Below are 20,075 nucleotides of genomic sequence, written 5' to 3'. Positions count from 1 at the left end.
CACAGCAAAATTTACCTTAGAAGATGGAGCTAATAAACTACACGCCTATTCTTATTAACAACCTTACTAATAATCCGTACTCGTTCGGTCGTGTCATTGCACTGGCTTCTTCCTGTTGAGGCAACCTGTGAAGTGTTGTCAGATGGGTAGTCATAGATTGGGATCCAGCCTGTGGATCAGGATCCAAACACAGGATGAGAAATGACCTGTACTTCATGGAGTTCGTAATGTAGCTTGTACACAGCCCGGGAGGTTCACTTTCTGAAGCTACATAGGCAGAACTGAGCTATAAGCATGTTTAGAGTGGTCTCGTCTTGATGGAGCTCAGGGCTTGGGCCTCATTAAATCAAGTTTGGGGTGAGGAACTGATTTTTTCCCACTGAAGGCCTTGGAAGCGGGATGTCGATCTCAAAGCTTTCCTCCCTTGAAATGAGACCTGTCCCCACAGCGGGTGCATGCGGACTCGCATCTCCTTCTTCCTAAAGTGTGTCTTAAGCACCAGGTGCTTCCAGGTGGAAATTTTCAATGCTTCCTGATGCAGCAGCACTGCTGTTCCGATGGCACTTCACCTGGGAGCGGAGGAGTCCTGGGATCAGGACCTGGGATCCCTTCCTTGCACAGGACCGTGGCTGTTGCTTGTTTAACACAAAGCTATCAAGTGTTAAAAACAAACTTTTCTTCACAGCATTGCCAGAGCACAAGAGAAAACGCAGATTTGTTGCTTACCAACTATTTAAAGCGAAAAGAATTTGAAACGACTGTAAACTTCATTTGCTACAAAACACAGACACCATATATTTGCTGATTTTATGGCATATATGCTGCACTGAAACAGTTAAAAAGTTACTTTATCATAGTTACATAAATTCACACACACCTCAAAGACATTCCAGGTGTCCCGATTCCTGCATTAAAAAAAAAAAAGAAAAGAAGAAAAAAATCAGCCTTCATAATTGAAGGTCATACTATTAAAGTTTCAATCTGTTGCAAATTCACATAGTCAGGTCATTATCCTTTTCTAAAAGCAACTATATAAAGCTGATGGTTTGCAAATACTGCAACATTACCCGACCAGTAATGAACTGAATAGAAAAACAAAATATAAAGCCACTTTTCACACACTTAACATATTTCTAGGTTACTCTAGGTTGTTCCTAAGATAAGATGATTATTTCTTTCTGGGGTCTTGCAGTGCACTTTGGACCCAGCATTAAATAACTCTGATATAATTTCACAGAAGTGTTTAATATTATGTTAAACATAGTACTCTTGCTACCTGATCTTTTTTCTAATGGATAACTAGTGTGTCAGACATGAATTACAATGCCAATATTTAAAACAAAAACTATTTGGGTTAAATCTAGTATTTCATTGCTCAGTAAGTGTATGAACATTTTCATGCTTTCATTAAAAGTGTTTTCTAAAGGTCATGAAGTATAATCAGCTTCATATTGCTTTTCAGAAAGCAATTTGCTGAACTATAAATTTTTTAAAGATTTTTGGACAGGCTGCTCACCTTTCAGTGCGAATACTGCGGTATATTGCAAGTGTTGGAGCACTCGGGTCACTATATAAAATGCATTGGCTGTAAAATTGCTGCTACTGGTGCTATATTTAAAAAAAAAATATGCAATATTTGATTGTATTTATTTTTAAATAACCTACATGACTTAAGCTTTTTTATTAGTACACTCAAAATGTATCAGGGACACATAAGAAAGTCCTATACAGTAGGTATGTATTTAATAGGGTGAGAGAAGAGGGGCTTTAGCCCTCAATAGCACCTGCAGCCATGGTATGTGTCCCATTTAGGTCAGGACTATGTCCTCTCTTGACTAACATCAGTAGACATGACCTAGATCAGGTTGCACTTGGATAGACAAATACATCAGACGCAAATTGCTCGCTTCTTCCCTTCTGGCTTTGTATAAGCATTACAATGTCTGCACCTTGGATGTCCTACAGATGTTTCTGTCCCATCGTATCTCCCAATTTGTAGGGAAATCAGGATTTTTATTCATTGCTCCCCTTCACTGAGGAGAATTGCCAAGCAGAATTTAACAGGAGCAGCTCCGTGAGGGATCTGTGCAAGATCTGCAGTGAGCAGAGGTCAGGAAGCTTTGCAAAGCACCAAGAACTGCAGGGAGTGCAGGAGACCAAAGATACTGACCGTACCTGATGACTGAAAGTGCTACTTTTCCAACAACAGAGTTCCACATAAATATTATGATCCAGAGTTTCTTGTGCCAGTGCTACCCCCCAGGTTCTCAAAATATTCTCAGATTAATGGAACTGATATCTTGATGATCTGCTTTAGGTTTTAAAAGCCAACAGTTTACCGTAAATTTTGTCTTTATGCAGTTCCATTTCAAGGGTGAGGAGAGGTTTCATGCTTTATAGCACTGATCTTGTGAGGTAAACAAGCAAATATCATCATTAACTGCTGACAAGTGATCTGTGTTTCACTCTAGGCTGATATCATTGAGCAACAAATCCTTTCAAGATGAGGTAGCTAGCTCAGATCCGGAGGGAAGGGAGTGCCTTGCATCACCCTGCAGCTCACTTCATGGATGACAGCCTCGCTGCTGGACTCAGGAGGGAGTCCCATCCAGTCTTCTTCAGCCAGAAGTTGGCAGCTGAGGCACAGTCTCAAGGGCTGGAGAAACTATATAGAAAGGGTTGATAAGCTCAGGCATCTTTAGGGCTGTGGAGGAGTCCATAAGGACAAAATAATTCGACAGTTGGTATCATATTAGTGAAATTTTTGAAGAAGTATGTAGAAATACAAAAACATCTTTTGTTCTGTGGCTGCACAAAAAAGGGCTTTGATTTCTTGAATTTCCCAATAGGAAGAAAAAGAAGGCTTTGCATTCACAGATATTTCTCAAAGGATTTAGTGGTTTTGGACACTGGGAAATGTGAACAAATGTCTTTAACCAAATAGCGTACATTTTCAGAAGAGGATAGTTGTAGTTAATTTTTTGGAGATGAGGTCCTCTCTGTCTTTAGAAAGAGAAGAGTACACTGGAAACTCATTCCTCAGCATGTGGTGTGTGTTCAAAGCAAATCAACATGTAAGAATTACATTCCATTTCTTTCTGTATAGAGGTTTAATCACACCACATTCCTGCAGCAGTAATGAGAGCTGGCTGGTATTATATCACATTTTTCCCCAGCTTCTGTGATGATATCAAGAAAGCATGAGAGTCCTGCCCCTATTGTTAAGCTTTAGTGAGTAAATTAAAAGGTTAAACCAGTGTTTTCCTGGGACAATTTTTGAAAAGAGAGATACTAAAAATTATCCAGATTGTATTTCTTTCTACTAGTCTTCCTTTACTCAGTTTCCCAGAGCCTATTGTGGATGAATTATAGACACCATCTGGAGATCATGGAGTTAAATACAGAGGTGATCAGGAGAGAATTACACCTCCATTTCCTTTTTCTCTATGATGTATTTCCATTGTATGTGCCACTGTAAATGCAAAATGCCTGGTTTTGCCACCTAATGGTGTAGTTCTGAGAAGAAAAGTATTACAGCAGCATATACCTGGGCAACACCATAAGATTTAAATTTATCAAGTCCAATTTCATCTGAAGATAAATAAATTTTCAATATTTACACAAGCCAGTTCCCTTTCTTATCACATCAGATTTTTCTCTTTTTAGTAAAGCTTTGTTAACGTTGGCAAAAAAAGATAAATTAAAAAAAAATAAATTGTGAAGAACAATGAACATTTATACCACCAGTGTTCCCTGCCTCTTTCTTAATTTGCCTCATTAACTCATTTCCTTTCAAAGCATTCCTATTTATCACTTTGCAAAACATCATTTTAAAGAAGCTACTTTTCACAAGCATGTACTGTCTGTCCCAAGCCAGTTTCCTCCACTAACACCAAAGGTCTTCAAAGCAAGAACTTCCTCTTGTGGTGTTAATACAGTGCCTAATAACAAGTGGCCTTATCTAAGCTGATGTCCCAACACACTGCTCAGTAAAATCTACTCATTAGATTACATTAGCAGCCTTGACCTGCTCCATCAACATCTTTGCTTGCAACAGGCATCATTCTCCTTCCCAGTCTGCCTCTTTGGTGCAGGTTTTTCTTCTAATCCTTCTCTAAGCCGATCATAACTTCTTACTACAGCAAAAATAATTCCTAAATGCATTGCGGATCCGTCACATTTTTATCCTGTTCCTGAATGGAATTCTGTCCTCCACGAGACTTTCTGGTACCTTCCCTGCCACTTTTCTGTACAAAGGGATCAAACCCTGCTGAAGTAATGCATAAAGTGCTCCTGCATTCCAGGAAAAACAACTAGGAATAGATAGTTTCACTTTATACAACATTCCTTGTTTCCCTTTGCAGGTTATGAAAATCATCAGACTGGAGCATTGTTTGTGTTGCTGGTGAAGTGAACAAACTACATGAAAGTATTTGGGTGCACATGCTTAAATATCTGGTTTAACTCTGGCACTGTTACTATCCACAGACAAAGAGTTAAGTTAACCCAGCAATGGAAGACATACCTATCAGAGTTACATGGTGAAGAAACGTGTCTAGACAGGGGCTCTGGTTCTCACTAAGACTCTCTTTGGCATGCAGAGACAATGTTTATGCAAGAGGTCAAGATTCAATCCATTTCTCAAGCTGGAGATGAAGCTTTTCAGGAGAAGAAACTAGGAAGGAAATCTCCACCCATGTGCTGGCTACTGAAAAAGGGGACAGAAGCTTGGAGCAGCAGACACCATAGCCCTCTGAGACAGGATGTGTCTTGGGGAAATGATGTGTCTCTGAAGGGAAATGACTGCAGCTGTGGCTACAAAAAAATGCATGAGCTCCCATATCACAGGATTTTCCAGTGGTTAGTCACTAAGATAACTTCTAAGTCCATCCATCCAGAACAGATTAGTAACTGATACACAGATATTCCATGCAGTTCTTCAGCCATGTTATTTCCTCATCATATCATGTCCTGCAGGACAGCACTATCCTAATGTGACTTTGTAAGAAGAAGAAGAAAAAAGACAGATTTCGAAGACACAGGCATCGGACACACAATAATAGATGCATTGCATTGCATTTTATTACGAGCCAGAGGCTGACATTCACTTTCTGAAGGAGGTAAATCTATCGTGGTGTCCCGGCGCTTGGGCAAATGACTGGATTGCACCTGTGTTCCAGCCCCACTGTCTAGCTCAAGTCAGCACTGTTCTCTGCTCTTGGATGTACAGTATCTCACAACCCATGACCCAGTGACAGGCTTTGCAAGTATCTCACAACCCATGACCCAGTGACAGCCTTTGCATAGCTCAGCCCAGTACAAAGGGCAAAGCCCAGCTTCAGTCTTTAAGCATAGTGAAGTATCTTAGGCCTAAAAGATTTCCCCCAATTTGTCTTACATTCAAAATCAGTGAGAATGCTGACTCAAAGTACAAACTAGATCTTCAAAAGTCCTGGGCCAAAAAGAAGGTCTATTTCTGAAAATATTTTCTTTATTCTTCCATTATTTCCACTTATTTACCCATAAAAGACTGTTGATAATAGAGTAAATTTACCAGACTCTTGGATGATGGGCTTTGTCAAGTGCTTTGAGAGCTACACGCTCACTATTCCAACTGAAATTCCTCAAGTTTCCTGAAGAATCACATGTTCCCTCATGCAACTGCACTGCAGGACTTTCTTAATGTTGCTCTGTGAATAAAGCAACTGTAGAATCTCATCCTTAGGTTTATTTGGCTGATATAAATAGGGTCATAAAAGACCTTACAGAATAAGACAGTTAGAAACAACCTCCTCTGAGTGACATGGATCAAGAATTTAGTTTACTACTATACTACAACATCTGTCTCCAGATATTGTCTGATTCAACTTGACACAGTATTTGTCCCAGTGGTGTGCAGCTTAGACAAATGAAGTGTTATTAGGAAGACTGTCAGCCCAAACAAACATTTAAGAGAGTTGACATAAAGCACTGTTTTCGACCAAGCCATATTATTTAGCCACTAAAACAATACCAAACCTTCTCTAATTTTTCCTATTCCCCATGGCCCAGCGTCAAATTGAAATAACAATTCTGTTGTCTGCAAAAGGCGAGCTGTAAAATCTCCTATATTGTAAGTCTCTCTGAGTCTTAATTATGCCGATGCTGCGAGGAGGGTGCCACTGACAGCGGTGCCAAAAGCTGACTCAGTCCTGCTGCTATAAATTCACTCCTCAGACACTGTGGATCAAAAGCTCTACGTTGGAAGGTAGCTGCCATGCTAAATCACTGTCTTGGTCTGCCTGGTTAACATCCTGCTTGGGCCACAGCCACTATTTAGTGCTTTGGAAGAAAGAAAAAAAAATCTTCTATGATGCACCTTCCATCCATGCAGCCAAGGAAAGCAGAGATGTTTTCCCGACTCCCCCAAACCCCTCGAACATTATCTGATAAGCCTTAATACTTTGGCATAATTAGCTTGGTCTTATTGGCTATTGTTACTCATCTCGATATTCAGGGATTAAAACCTCATGTTTCCAGCTTTACAGAATCCCATAGGTGTCAGAGGTTAAGGTGAGGTTTTCCAGAGGGCCAGTTTATCCCATTCCAATCTATTGCAGGGACTGTGGCTATTAGAGACAAATAAGCTACGGACAGGCAGCAAGGCTGGCAACAGACTCCTCTGGCTATCAAATGTGGGCAGAGAAAGCAAGTGCCTTGGGACAGTGTAAACCACTCAAACAGAACAGCCCTCACCTGGTACTTCTGATTTCTATGTTTCTTCAAGCAAGGGGAAGTTTTCCCATGTGCCTCATACAAGTTATTTCCAAAGATTTCTACTGAAGAGATGAGATTCATTCCAAGAGACTTATCAAATTATAACAATATTGTGTATTTCTACAGGGAATTGAATCTGCAAGGTTCAAAGACAAAAATAGCTGACAAAGCCTTAACCCCACAAGATTATGATTTTCTGCCATGAGGAAGCAACCACTAAGATTCAGAACGAGCTGTCTGGAAATGTGCATACCACATAGACTCCCAGAGTTTTGTGAATTACTGAGAAGAACCCAGGCTAACCAGCTTTGGAAGCAGTCTGCTTTGTCTTACGTTAATAAGTCTGTATTACATTTATAAACACAGTACATGAAAACTAAACCCATAAATAAGATAAATCATGACACAAAAGCATTTGTGGGTTCAATAAACACAATTTTTTTAAAAAAATCCAATTCTTAACACTTTCTGAACTGCAGAAATACCGAACCCATCCCACAATCTGTACTAGCTTCTTTTGTGCTTTAACAGAATCACCCACAAGTCCACTGTGAAACCCATTTGAGAGGATTAAAGATAAAGTTATCTCTTAAAAGTATTTCATCCTAAAAATTGTAAAGCAAGGTTGCGTGCCAGATAAGAACAGCACAGACATTTAAGTAGGTTAGTGGGTCTAGTGAAGTGCTAAAAGTAACCTAAAGCAAAAATCTGTCACCAGATGTCTTGAATTGCTCTTTTATTGCACTCCTGAAACCCTTTAAAATAGAACTGGAAAAAGGTGGGGTTTTTCTTTCCTTTTTAGCAGTAGAATTCGGGGGTGATATGTCTAATTAAACAACATTTAACAAAAGATGTGAGGTTTTGGTTCTGCAATCAGATGTAATCCTCCTGCAGGCAGATACGTCTGTCTCTGATATGTGTGTGTACTGATTCACTGACCAAAATTCAGATTTTTTTTGTTGAGCAAATGTCATATCTCATTTGTTCTGCAAAGTGCCTTGCACAGTCTGGTTGCTACAAATTTAACAAACATTTGGATTATATTGCTAGAAAGACATTATGTTCCAATTTTAGACTAAGACACAGTTGGTTTGCTATGAGGAAGTAGTGAGTTTAGTTAAATTGTTGTTTGGGGTTGGTTTTTCTTTTTGTCATGTTTATTCCTGGGGTTTTTTTGTTTGTAACTATGGCACACTGGATTCTGTTGACAGCTGCAAATCCGCTGTGCGATATAGCAGATCAAATTTAGTATTTTGCAGCAGCGTAAGATATCTAACAACTAGCATATGCTATTGTTATACTGACCAGAAAAGTTTGTAAAGGTAGTCTGCACAAAAGCTGGTTGAGGGAGTGGGCTAATCTAATTTTTCTTCAGTAATTTCCAGGATTATTTGCTATTAAAATTGCTTTTATTAGAAATTAGTAGATCCCTATTTTCACTCTTCCTCAATTCCCTCTGTTTTCCCTTTCTGCCTTAAATCTTGCAGAGTTTTTACCATTCCTCCTCTTCCTTATGTTTTCCTTTTCTAATCCGTGTCTGGCCACAGACTGCAGGTGTTGATATTACACTGAAGTACAGATGGGGTAACAGCTTCCATTTTAGCAACTATAGAGAACAATCTTCCTACACAGAAGAAAGATTCCTGCTTAAATCAAGGCAAAATTTGCAAAGCAATTCTTCTGAAATGGAATGTGGATGTCCTGTCTGTCCCATCCCACCTGCCTTTATTTCCCTATATTGGTAAAGTTCTCTCTAAGTTATATGGAGTGCAGCAATGAGGTTTTTTTGGCCATTAGGGGAAAGGAAATGACATATGGAGAGAATTCAAGTCCCTCCTCATTCCTAGAGAGTCTATCCAGAAAGTTAGTATGCTGAGCTCCATCCAAGTGCCGTTTCCTGCTCAGAATTGGGAAGGGGAGCTGGGGGTAGGAGGAGAGGTGGATACGTAACGTTAAATTGCTGCTTCTGATTAACAGCAACGTTCTGCAAATGATTTTACAGTATTGCTTTGAACGGAATTGAACCTCTGCAGCCCAAATATGTGTAGCAATCCACTGATGAAAGAGCTATTTTTACATCTGTTTCATATAGTGGGTAAAAATGAAGTGATTTAGATGATGGAAATGTGCCTTGGAGATTATTCAAGATTTTCTGATAACTTTGTATATCCCATCTTCCACATGCCCACAGAAGCATAGTTACATACTCCTGGTATTATAACTGTTTTACCACTGTGAACCTATACACAAAGCACTGTTATGGGTAACAAAATTAGGAAGCTTTCCACTATTTCTCTCTCTCTCTCTCTAAAAAATCACATAAACCTTCACAAGATGATCCCATTATTTTCATTTCACATTGCAATGCTAATTGAGAAAGATACGAAATAAAGTAGAACGCTTCCTCATGATGTTGCCTCTTTTATTGAGCTCACAGGTGTAATCCAAGCTCTCCTGCAGTGAAATCAGTGCCATTGATTTTGTTTTTAGTATGTCAATCAATGGAAACTCCCACCCTGATGTATACATCGCTTCTGGATTTAGCCCATTGTTTTATTTAAATGAGCAAACCAACATTTTAATGTGGTCAAGCAAGTTTTGCTTAATCAGAATTAACAGGATTTTTCTCCACCCTGCTTTAATTTTTGTCTCCTCATCCCTTTAAATCCCAACTTCACTTCCCTCCCACTAATGACACTCCCTAGGGCAGTGGGTGAACTGCAACCTGGAAACAGGCCACGGCTCTTCCACGAAATCTTCTGGCTTCTGCGGAAGAGCGTCCATTTCCTGGAGCCAGTTTGAGACAGACAGTGCTCTGCAGTCAGAAACGGGACTGGAATCCAGTGACCCTTATTCCATATGAAGTGCTACGAAACTCACAGCAGATCAATTTTTTCTTAGCTGTCTACACACTGAATTTCAGCCCAACTCGTGCCATGCCACGGATCAATAAGAAGAAAGTGTTTTCCAAACACCACAACGACCAACTTGACAGAGTTGTAGCTTGAGTATTCTTGGGAATGCTTTTTTTCTGAAATTTCAACTGGGTTGGGTGCACCACTCCCAACCTTAGGAAAGGTCAACTAATTCCCTCTTAGACTTTTCTCCTAACATGTTCCCCTGAAAGTGCTGAAGTTTTGAACTTAAACCAAAGGGTTAATGTGTTTCCTATTAGGTTTTAAGTGAGTCACAACATTTTTCTCCATAGGCCAAATATCACCAGTCACAATTAACCTTCATTAATTACTTCTGTTTTGAATAACAGTACTTTTTTTTTCCCCAGATTGCACACACTCCCAAAGTTTAGACCTGTGTTTAAACATTATGTTGGACCTTATCACAAAAGTGATTCAATCCTGCTGGGATAATCCTGTATTCAGAGGTGCCATGGGTTAACTAGAGCAATGGACATCAGGATTCCCAGGCTCCAGGTTAATTCTGACAGTTACTTTCTGATCATTTGTAGGTAACTTCCTTGTATCTCCGTCTGTTCTGCTGTAAAATAGATTTAGAAACAGACGAGATCTGGGAAATATTGTTGGCTAGTGAATTCCTTTCCCTGTAAACTTACAGCTGTTCTTTGTTTTGCTGATATACCGCTGTACTTCTGTGCAATTTAAATCATTCTGTATAGAGAGCAGGAAGCAGCTTCACTTAAGAGAATATTTCAGTCTAAATCACAGGGAAATAAAAAAATAGATTTCTCCTAATTGAATCATTTCTAGCTTTTCCACACTTTGAACTGTTCCTCCTGTAGTGGAAAGTGAACAGACGTGCTATTGAACAACAGGACGGTGAAGCCTCTGCTCTTCTTTCAGAGCGTAGCATCGTTGGAAACAGCAAGTGAAAGCAATCCCAGGGGCAACATCTGCTAGCATCAGGATTTCAGGGGTGGTTACGTTTGCTGAGATCTTAGACTGAAATCTTGCCATCACTCCACAGATAAAATAGCGTTAGCAACAACTGCATTCCAAGCCAGTTGATGTCAGCAGGGGTCTGTTATTGTTGCTCTCAGCATAGAGAAGTTGGCAGACTGACACACAGGCCACCAGACATTTATTCCAGCCCTTGTCCTGAATTAGGCATTTGCCAAATAGAGAAAGCTAGCTCTTAAATCTGGCTGGGCAACACAGAAACAAAAATCACCCCACCAACAAACCAAGGACCAGGAGCAATAACAATTCCCCTCTCCCTTTTCCCTCCTACCACTATTTTTTCTTTCTTTCTTTTTTTAAGCTAGAGATGCAGCCTAATGGGTGAGTGTGATCCTAACCTCAGAAATAGTTTGCATTTTCTTAGAATAAGGAGTGACTCACCCCAGTCAGTTACTCATGATCACTGTAGATCGTTGCTTGTGGAAATAGGTGCTGCCAAGAACAGGGCTCATTGGTGGACAGGCTGAACACATTTTTCTTGGTTAAAACCAAAGTCTAGATCCCCAGAAAGTTAATTATTAAGCCACTGAGCTGTCAGGCATCTAGAGAAGAATTTGCAATGTTCCATTATTAACTCAATATATTAGATAATTCTGAAATGAGTGCTTCAGGAAAAAGAAGTAGAGATAATGCTATTCAATAAGTGTTCAGCATCCCCTTTACTATATACAGAGATAGAAAAGTCAAACTAACAGCATATATGCTAAAAAGCAGTTAAAGCGAGGTGTGTTTGAAAGTAACAGTAGCCTGACATACCACTTTTAAAAGATTATACCTTATATTCAATGTTTAATCTGGTTAAATATTTGGAAGTTAGCATATAGATGTTTTCTGTAACTACAAGAAATGCCCCAATTAATTTTATATCAGTATTTCTTACTAGGAAAATAAAGTACATCATACCTGAGTGGTCCAGCCTGGATGAAACTCCAACCTCTGAAAAGCAAACGAGTGTGTGGTTGCCTGCAGCTCCCTCTTCCGGAAAATGCAATATTTGACAGAGCTGGAAAAGGAAATTTCTCACAAATTCTCAATTATGTTTCACAAACTCATTGTGTCCTTGCCCTTATAAACCCAGAAGTATAAAGTATGTGGAAGAAATTATTTAATTTATTAAATCTGACTTTTTATAGCTGCTTTTATATAGGTTAATTCTTTCCATTCTCTGCAGGCAGATACAGAAAATAATGATTTTATAACTGATGTTTTCAGGTCAAAGGTGCAGGTTTGAGAACAAAGCAAAGGACAAACGAGGCTTCACCACAGGTGCACAGAAGCCCTATTTGGTGGGGTTTTTTTCCCCCCAGAATATTAAAGGCTTTGGCATTGCAAGGCACGAGGCAGATGGTTCTTTCTATGGGTACTGCTAAGGTAACACCAGAATCTGGTCCCAGGGGTGTTGCAGTATCTGTGGTGTCAGACTGTCATTCTGCTCCTCAGTCTGGCACTGTCTGCAGCTTCTTCTGCAGGTGCTGGGTGCCACCTGCAGCCTCTCCTCTCAATGCAGAAGGCAGGTAGGGCTGGGAACATGCCAAAGCCACAGCTCAGCCTCACCCTTCAGGTGTGGGGACAGAAGGTTAGCAAGAGTGACATCAGCTTCTCACGCAGAGGATGCAATGGGGTTACAAAAGCATCTTTAAAGACTCCTGGAATACAGCTCATTACTTGCTGCAGCTTTGTTTTGGGCTAAAGAAAAAACAAAGTGGCACAGTCAAAAGTATAAAGTCATCGTTAATCAGTTCAGGATATTGTGATTTGTGCAAGACAATATCTTTTGTGGCAGGTTAAAATCTGCGACCCCCTGTTGATACACCAGTGACAGCAACATAAGTGTCTCTGAGTTGGATGGAGGAACTCACACAGCTTAAATAGCCCAGCAGAAGCACACTCATGTGGGTGAGCTCACAGTGATTTCTCTGCAGAAAATATTATTGCTGCTAATTATAAGATGTGAATGTACACGTAGACAAATTAGCTGCTACCTTGTGTAATGTTATCACCTAGTAGTACCTGAGATCCAAGCAAGTGGCTTGCACAGAGAAGCCCCATGGGTGCACCTGGAGGTCATCAGCCTCCAGTTAGGAGGTACCATTTCTGCAAGCAAATGTCAACCAGGTCAGAGTAGACTTACACAACACTGAGTGAGTGGCATCTTACAGCAAATGTCAACCAGGTCAGAGTAGACTTACTACACAACACTGAGTGAGTGGCATCTTATACATTAGCAATAGCTCATTTAAAGAGTTCTTCAGTAGTACATGAGTAATCAGCTTTAGAAAGGGTCCTTTTAATATCAGATATTCTTAATGAAGAATTTAAAGAGAGTTACAGACAAATCCACTTACAGATGCATGAGCACTTTAAAATAGACTTGAAAGCACACAACTAGCCAACTAACACACAAGACCAAAGCAGACGGTTTCATGGGGTTCTCTAGACTACAAGGGTTACTGTGTTCTGGGGGTTTTTTTTGTTCCTATTTTGAGGTTTTTGTTCGTTATTTAAACAGGGAGAGCAAAGCCTATGGGAATTGTGGAAGAATTGTCTACATGTTTGATTTTTTTTTCCCTTACCTTTTACTAATATTGAAGAGAACACAGAACAATGAAGTGATATGCTATATTTAAAATATAAGTCATATTGATGAAAAATCTAGCCATGAAAAACTAACCTCTCCTGCACTGTGGTAAGAGCTAGAGGCTCAGAGAGCCAAGTCAATTGTTACTCAGATGCATTGACTCCTGTGAGGTTCCAGTTAATGAAATAGCTCAATTTAAGTTTTCCCAAAAAGCTGAAAACCAGGACTACACTTCCTCCTCCTCGCCCACTAGCCCCCCTCCCCAAAACCCCACTCTGCACAGCCAGGTTTATAGGCAGAGTAGCTGACTGAGTAACAATTTAGAAGTAGAGGAGCAATAGATTCAGAGATGAGGCTTTAATCTTTGCTCTCTGGAACAGGCAGCTGATGGTGAATTTCCTATGCTCCGTGCTAAAGCCAGCTGAGCGTACTTACACTTGGGTAACTGCTGTGCTCACCCCTCCTCCTCACTAGTATTTGCAGTTAATTAGTGCTACTACAATCTCCAAGTATTTCTCCAAAAGGCAGAAGAGTTCATTAGCTCAGTTATGAACAGGACAGCACTAATCAGATTTCTCTAAGAGGCAGCCACAGAGAAGCAGCAATTCATTATCTGCAGTGACAGAAGACTGCTGTACACACAAGTCAGAGCTTGGGATGAGCAAGTTGTTTTAAAACCAACATCTCAGTTTAGAGCTGCATTCTCACCCTTAGACATTTTTATTAATTATACTTACCATATCAGTCACCTTTTAAAAGAGCAATTGACACAGTTCAGTGTGATGTATTGATATCACTTTATTGAACTTAAACATAAATCCTGTTTAAAAGCCTACTCAGTGTGTTGATTACAGCAACAAGTCACGGAGAATGTAACACGTTACAAAGATGTCTGCAGAAGAGTGGCTCATGCTTTGTGAGAAGCCTGTTGCCCACTTGCATTCTTACGCCTGACAGGGACAGCAAGAGACAAAAGGAGAACAAATATTTACAAGTATCTCAGAAAGAAGGAAGTTTACAGTTAGAAGTTCACATAACACACAGTTTTGAACTGTTCAAGTATGTTTCAGGTGGACAAAGTGCTACAGGTCACATATAAAAACACAGTAAAAAAACCCCAAAGAGGAACTATTAAGACAAAGAGGTGGCAGTCACTTGTGTGCCAAACAACTTGGAGGTGGTTGCAGTGTATGCAAGATCTAGAAGTTGAAAGTATCTGGGGTATTGCCCTGAATTTGGAAAGTGTAGCTGGCAGCAGTAGATTCTGGTACAACATTGTGGTCTTCTTCCTCCTAGAAGAAAGAAAAAAGAGTTTGGAAAGAGCAGTAGCATTTCAACCTAGAACACAAAATAAGAATGGGGGGAAAAAAAAAAAAGGAAGTCACCCTGCAGCCACTTACTTCTGCTGAGAAATATTTCTCAATGAGGGTGGATGAAGCTTTGTACACTTGTTCGTTCTCATGTGACTGGAGAGCTTCGATTTTGTCCAGACCTCCACACTCCTCAATCATGAGGCAAAGTTTTTCAGTCTCATTAATCTTCTCAGCAGCCTGCAAGAGACAAGCAGGGAATAACCTCAGGAAAAATGCACAGCACTAACTACTGGGAAGCCATCAGCAACACTTTGGACAATGACTGAGCACGCTGCATCCACGTACCAAAAAGATATTAGAAATAGCATCCAGAATGACTAGCACAGTTTTGCTGTCTTTAGCCGAGAGGAGATTCAGCAGGGGCTTGACAACACCAGCCTGAACAAGATACACGATCTGGTCAGTTGTTCCACCACTTGTGTAGTTAGTCACAGCCCACACAGCTTCCTTTTGAGATTTGAAATCCCCCTATGAAGGTAAAAGCAGGGTATTTAAACACAGCCAGTTGTAGCAATAGCACAAACCTCAGCACAATAAAGACAGTTTTTGTTTTTACCTTCCTCAGAATGCCAATGAGATAAGGTACAAGACCATGGTCTACAACTCTCTGAATCTGGTCCTGTCGCCCGGCAGTGATGTTGGACATTGTCCATGCTGCTTCTTTCTGAATGTTGTTTTTATGATGAGAAAGGAGACTTGGAAAGACAGAGAGTGCTCCTGAGTCAATAACAACCTGCGTCTGCTCATCAGTGCCAGTGACAATGTTTCCTATAGCTCTTAATGAAGGAGTCTGAAAGAAATATGAAAACAGCACTTAGGAAAATAGGTAACAATCTAATCTGTGCTTGAACAAATACAGCCTTGCCTGATGCCCCTCTGCTCCAGCCTTCCCAGTTAACAGCATGATATTATGCTATGTATGAGCTTTAAGCTCCTCATTAGCATTACACACACAGACATCAAGCATGCTAAGAGTACACACCTTCCAAGGCCAATCTGCAAACAACTACCCATGACAGAGCTTAGGAAAACCATCTCCTAAATACTGATGCAGTTTTATTTTCCTATGATTATACTGTGCACAGAGGCCACTTCTAAACACTGTCCCTAGAATGGGGATTTGCAACAGTAATTTAGAGTTAAAAGCAAGCTTTAAAGGATGCTGATTGTTGTGCTGGTGTGTTAAATCCAACAATTATTTAAAGAAGCTTGATAATGATCAACAGCAAGAGCCTATGCCTCATGTGGGGCAGTGTCCAGGCAAGATAGAAGCTCAAGTCCTACCTACACAAAATCTGGAACAAGCATCAGATTTCTGTATGGAAATGAGCATTCAGTTACATGGACACTGTTCTAACTGCAGTTTCATTCATGACTCAAATCAAGCATCAGCAGCCTGCCTGTCTGGTAACTTACCATTATTGACAGTTCACTACACCCCAGGAGTTTCACAAGTTGTGGCACCAATCCAGTTTTCACTACAACTTCTATCCTGTCATTTGAACCATCTGTTAGATAGGAAAGTGCCCAGCATGTGTCTGCCAACACCTCATGATCATCATGGTGCAAGAGCCGAACCAGAGTCGGAAGAATCTGCTCAATGGCTTCTATGGGTGGTGCAGGATTCTTGTTACGACACAGGTTTGAGAGGGTCCAGGTAACGTTGCGTAAATATCCAGACTGCAAGAGTTGAAATAAATGGTTAGTAACTGTTGAGGAACTTGAGCTCTTTTGCTCACTTATTAGTAATTGTAATTTGAATCATCCTGCACACTTACAGCCAGAGAAGAGAGATCGGGAACTGCCAACAGACTCAGCAGTGGCTCAATCGCACCAAATTTAATAACCAGGTCTCTATAGGTAGAGCCATCCCCTGAGAAAACAAGAAAAACAGCCAAGTGAAAACCAGAAGAGAGGGACATGCACATACAGAATCATTATGTGTTAAAGGATGAGTTCTTCTACTGCTTAAGAAATGCTAGAGAAAATAAAAAGAAATAGGAGGACAGAAGACCACTGCTCTGGTTAAGTCATGTGACAAGCATGTGTTTTTCTAATCGAGCAACCGAGTGTAATTTATTTCCTGTTGGAAAAAGGGGTAATTTAGTGTATGTTTTCTATACAGCTTTTTTTAGAGTTCATAACTAAGCAGGGACTTACATGTTTCTTTGAAAACATATCTAAGCCCTATCATTAGAACAGAGCTCTTCTAACACGGGACTTCAAATGCATTGTAATCCTTGGTTACATGGTTGGGTTCTATAGAATAATGCTGACTGATGCCGAAGTTTCAATGAACTACTCAAGGTACAAAGAACACCTTATAATTGAGTTTAAAAAACCTCCAAGGGCAAACTTTAAGAAAAGTCCAATCAAACAAAGCTCTAAGCCCTATCATTAGAACAGAGCTCTTCTCCTAACATGGGACTTCAAATGCTTTGTAATCCTTGGCTACATGGTTGGGTTCTATAGAATAATGCTGATTGATGCCGAAGTTTCAATGAACTACTCGAGGTACAAAGAATACCTTATAATTGAGTTTAAAAAAACCTCCGAGGGCAAACTTTAAGAAAACTCCAATCAAACAAGGTTTTTACTGAGCTCATTTTCTCTGTGTGATGATTCACTACTCTCTGTAAGGCACAGCTGTTGGAAACCATAACACATCAAATACAGTATTTAACTATATATATATATATATTTTAGAATAAGATCTAACACTGGCAGATCAAGTAATCTTGACAGGTGCATGAGAAGCTTCAGTATATGATACTTTCACATCAGTAAGTAGCTGTTTCAAAGCAAGGAGTGTTGGACATCACATACACAGTTGTGTGACTCATCTGCTTCCCCCTTTCCCCTTTCTAGTTGATGCACAGAGCAGAGCTCATTGATAAGTCACAAAAACATCCAGTGAGACATGTGAAGCCCTGTGTTGTAGCATGGTTATACAGCTTTATCAACCTGAACTGAAATATGGAAGCAATCCACATAATGCAGCCTCGAGTCTGCCAGGTATTGCATGAGACATCTTACACTGGGGCTGAAGATAAGAATTATCCACAGCATACTCGACATTGCAGAGTGTGTCTTTACTTGCAAAGCATGAAGGCAGAGTTCTCAAGAAGCTCAGTCAGCACTCTGCATGACACATCAGGAGCAGTGTCCTCCTTTTCAAAAAAGGGGACAGGTCTGAGGCAGAGCTGTGGAGTGTATTGACATACCTGCAATATTTCCTAACGCCCACACAGCCTGTTCACTGATGTGAGTGTGGGGAGAGGCCAGCAGTGAAATAAAGGCTGGAATAGCCCCTCCATCTACAACTGCCTTTGTTTGTTCTGATGTGCCAGAAGCGATGTTGGTAAGTGCCCAGGCAGATTCAAACTGAATAGGACTGCAGTCTGCTCTTCCCAAGAAGGAGACAAACCTGGGAATCAAACCAGCCCTAATGATGCTGTCTATTGGGGGCTGCTTCTCTCTTGAGAGGAGTTTCCTAAGGAGGAAGACAAACAAAAAGCATTATTTTTGCCTGCAGAGATCTGAACAACAGATTAAACAGTCTAAAAAAAAAAAATCATCTCTATCTAAAAAAAGGAAAAGTTTTAGCATTGCTTTAACATTCAGAGAAGGCAATGCAACAAGTCATGAAGGAGAAATACAGACAAGCTGAACACCAGCCTCCTAAACCTCTGTTAACATTGCTTGTGGCATGTCTCCACTGCATGAGAGGTTCTGTTCAGACTCTGAACTAGAGCAGACCTGCAGGAGTCACAGTTCATCTGCATTGCTGCAGGTTTCTCAGCAGGCAGAAGGTTAGTGGCTGCCAGAAGCAGCACTGCAGCAGTACACAAGCTTGCTAAAGGAGATTGTAGATTTGGAAGGAGAAAGGAAGCTTGGCATACTTCAAACCTCAGTCTTACTGTGCACATTACTCCAGGCAGATCACTGCCCTCAAATACTGTGGCAAAGTGTTAGCAGTTTAGAGATATCTTATTTTGCTATACCAAAGGGTTTATTATTATTACTTCAACAAATCTAAGATGTACTATTTATTTTGCCACCTCAAAACCACCAAACAGTATTACTACTTCCTAGTAAAATGCTGAGGCACTTTAAACATTCAAAAGCCACACAGTTTCAATAAAATTGTGACTAAGTTAAGCATACCTAAACATTGTATACAAGGCTGATTGAGATGCTTGTTGAAATCCTGCCTGATAAAAGCCATAGGTGCTGCCATAAGCAGACACTTTGGCTCATAAGCCAATTCTTTTACCTTGCCTAGTTACTGGCTTGCACAGCTCAATTGGTTACCTCTAAACTTCTTACCTGGCAGCTTGAGTAGCCTGTAGCTGAAGCTCCATGTTATTACTATTAATTCCTTTGACTATTTCTTCAACTGACCAGTGTGCTGAAACCTGCACAATAAAAAGGTACCAAAAAAAAAAGTTACATGAACACTTTGCTGGGAGAGGTGTGTGTCTTCAGGACCACAGAGACTTTCTATGCAGTACTATGAATAAACCTCAGTTCACAACCACTTCCTTTATTAACAGATTACACTGCTAAGTGATACTCCAAAACCTCATCAGCTACAGCTTTATCTGCAGTTATCTGAACTACTGAAAGCATTTTTTCCATCAAGTGCTTCACACCACTGATACACCAGCCTTGAACACAACTGCTTCAGCTATGTTTTAAGAGTGCTGTCCATTACAGTTGGCAGTACAGGTTTAAGTTGTAATGTCTATGCAGTAGTGCTGTCCCCTGCACGAGAAGGGACTCGTACTAGTGTGGCTGCATGAGCTTTTGTAGCAGAACCTCCAACCACACCTGTTCCAAGTACCTACTTACCTGATTGCTCCTGTTTTCCTGAAGAGGAGAAGTAGCATCATCTGGTAAAGTGCTAACATTTCTTCTTTTAAGCATCTGGTCATCTTTCTTAGCTTTCCTCAGCTCTACGTTGATTTCAATACGCCGCCTTCTCATTTCCTGGAGGATGTACATTCATAGTAAGCTCTTGGTTTTTACAACTCATGTTTAGAGAGATGATGGGTAGCTAAAACATTAACTACATCAAAATACTTACTGTAGTATCCTTGCCCTTGTTCTTGAATCTGTTCAAGCGAGCTGCTGCTGCATTGGCATTCTCGTTAGCAGACATCTTGTTTATTAGATTTTGAGAGAAACAGATAAAAAATAAGTCTGAAAAGAAAGCAAATAATAAACAAATTTACTCCACAAAAGTTAAGAACTGGGATCAATGCTTACGAATGAGAGACTCCTGTCCATATTAGATACAATAACATCCTCTATCTTGATCAAAGACACTAGTAACATAGCAGCTGTCTCTTTAAATGCCTAGGTGTTGCAGCAAGCTCTAGCTTTAACACAGAAGCAGTAAACACAGGTACATCATTTTACAACCCTCCC

The 20,075-nt window shown here is 40.3% G+C and overlaps 1 protein-coding gene across 1 annotated transcript; it reads right to left on the bottom strand.

Moving 5' to 3' along the window:
• Nucleotides 1-14,468: 14,468 nt before the first annotated feature.
• KPNA2 (karyopherin subunit alpha 2) lies at nucleotides 14,469-19,845 on the bottom strand. The gene is made up of 10 exons (XM_010166931.1): nucleotides 19,732-19,845; nucleotides 19,497-19,634; nucleotides 18,972-19,060; nucleotides 17,867-18,135; nucleotides 16,421-16,515; nucleotides 16,059-16,322; nucleotides 15,199-15,432; nucleotides 14,928-15,110; nucleotides 14,670-14,819; nucleotides 14,469-14,561 (listed from the first exon to the last, which is right to left on the bottom strand). The coding sequence occupies exons 1-10, from the start codon at nucleotides 19,804-19,806 to the stop codon at nucleotides 14,469-14,471; spliced, it is 1,590 nt and encodes a 529-aa protein (XP_010165233.1). The 5' UTR covers nucleotides 19,807-19,845.
• Nucleotides 19,846-20,075: the final 230 nt, after the last annotated feature.

Source organism: Antrostomus carolinensis, unplaced genomic scaffold (genome assembly GCF_000700745.2).
Source record: "Antrostomus carolinensis isolate BGI_N321 unplaced genomic scaffold, ASM70074v2 scaffold38644, whole genome shotgun sequence".
Taxonomy (NCBI): Eukaryota; Metazoa; Chordata; class Aves; order Caprimulgiformes; family Caprimulgidae; genus Antrostomus; species Antrostomus carolinensis.
The sequence above is the reverse complement of the archived record's forward strand: the minus strand, read 5'-3'. Positions and strand labels throughout refer to the sequence as shown.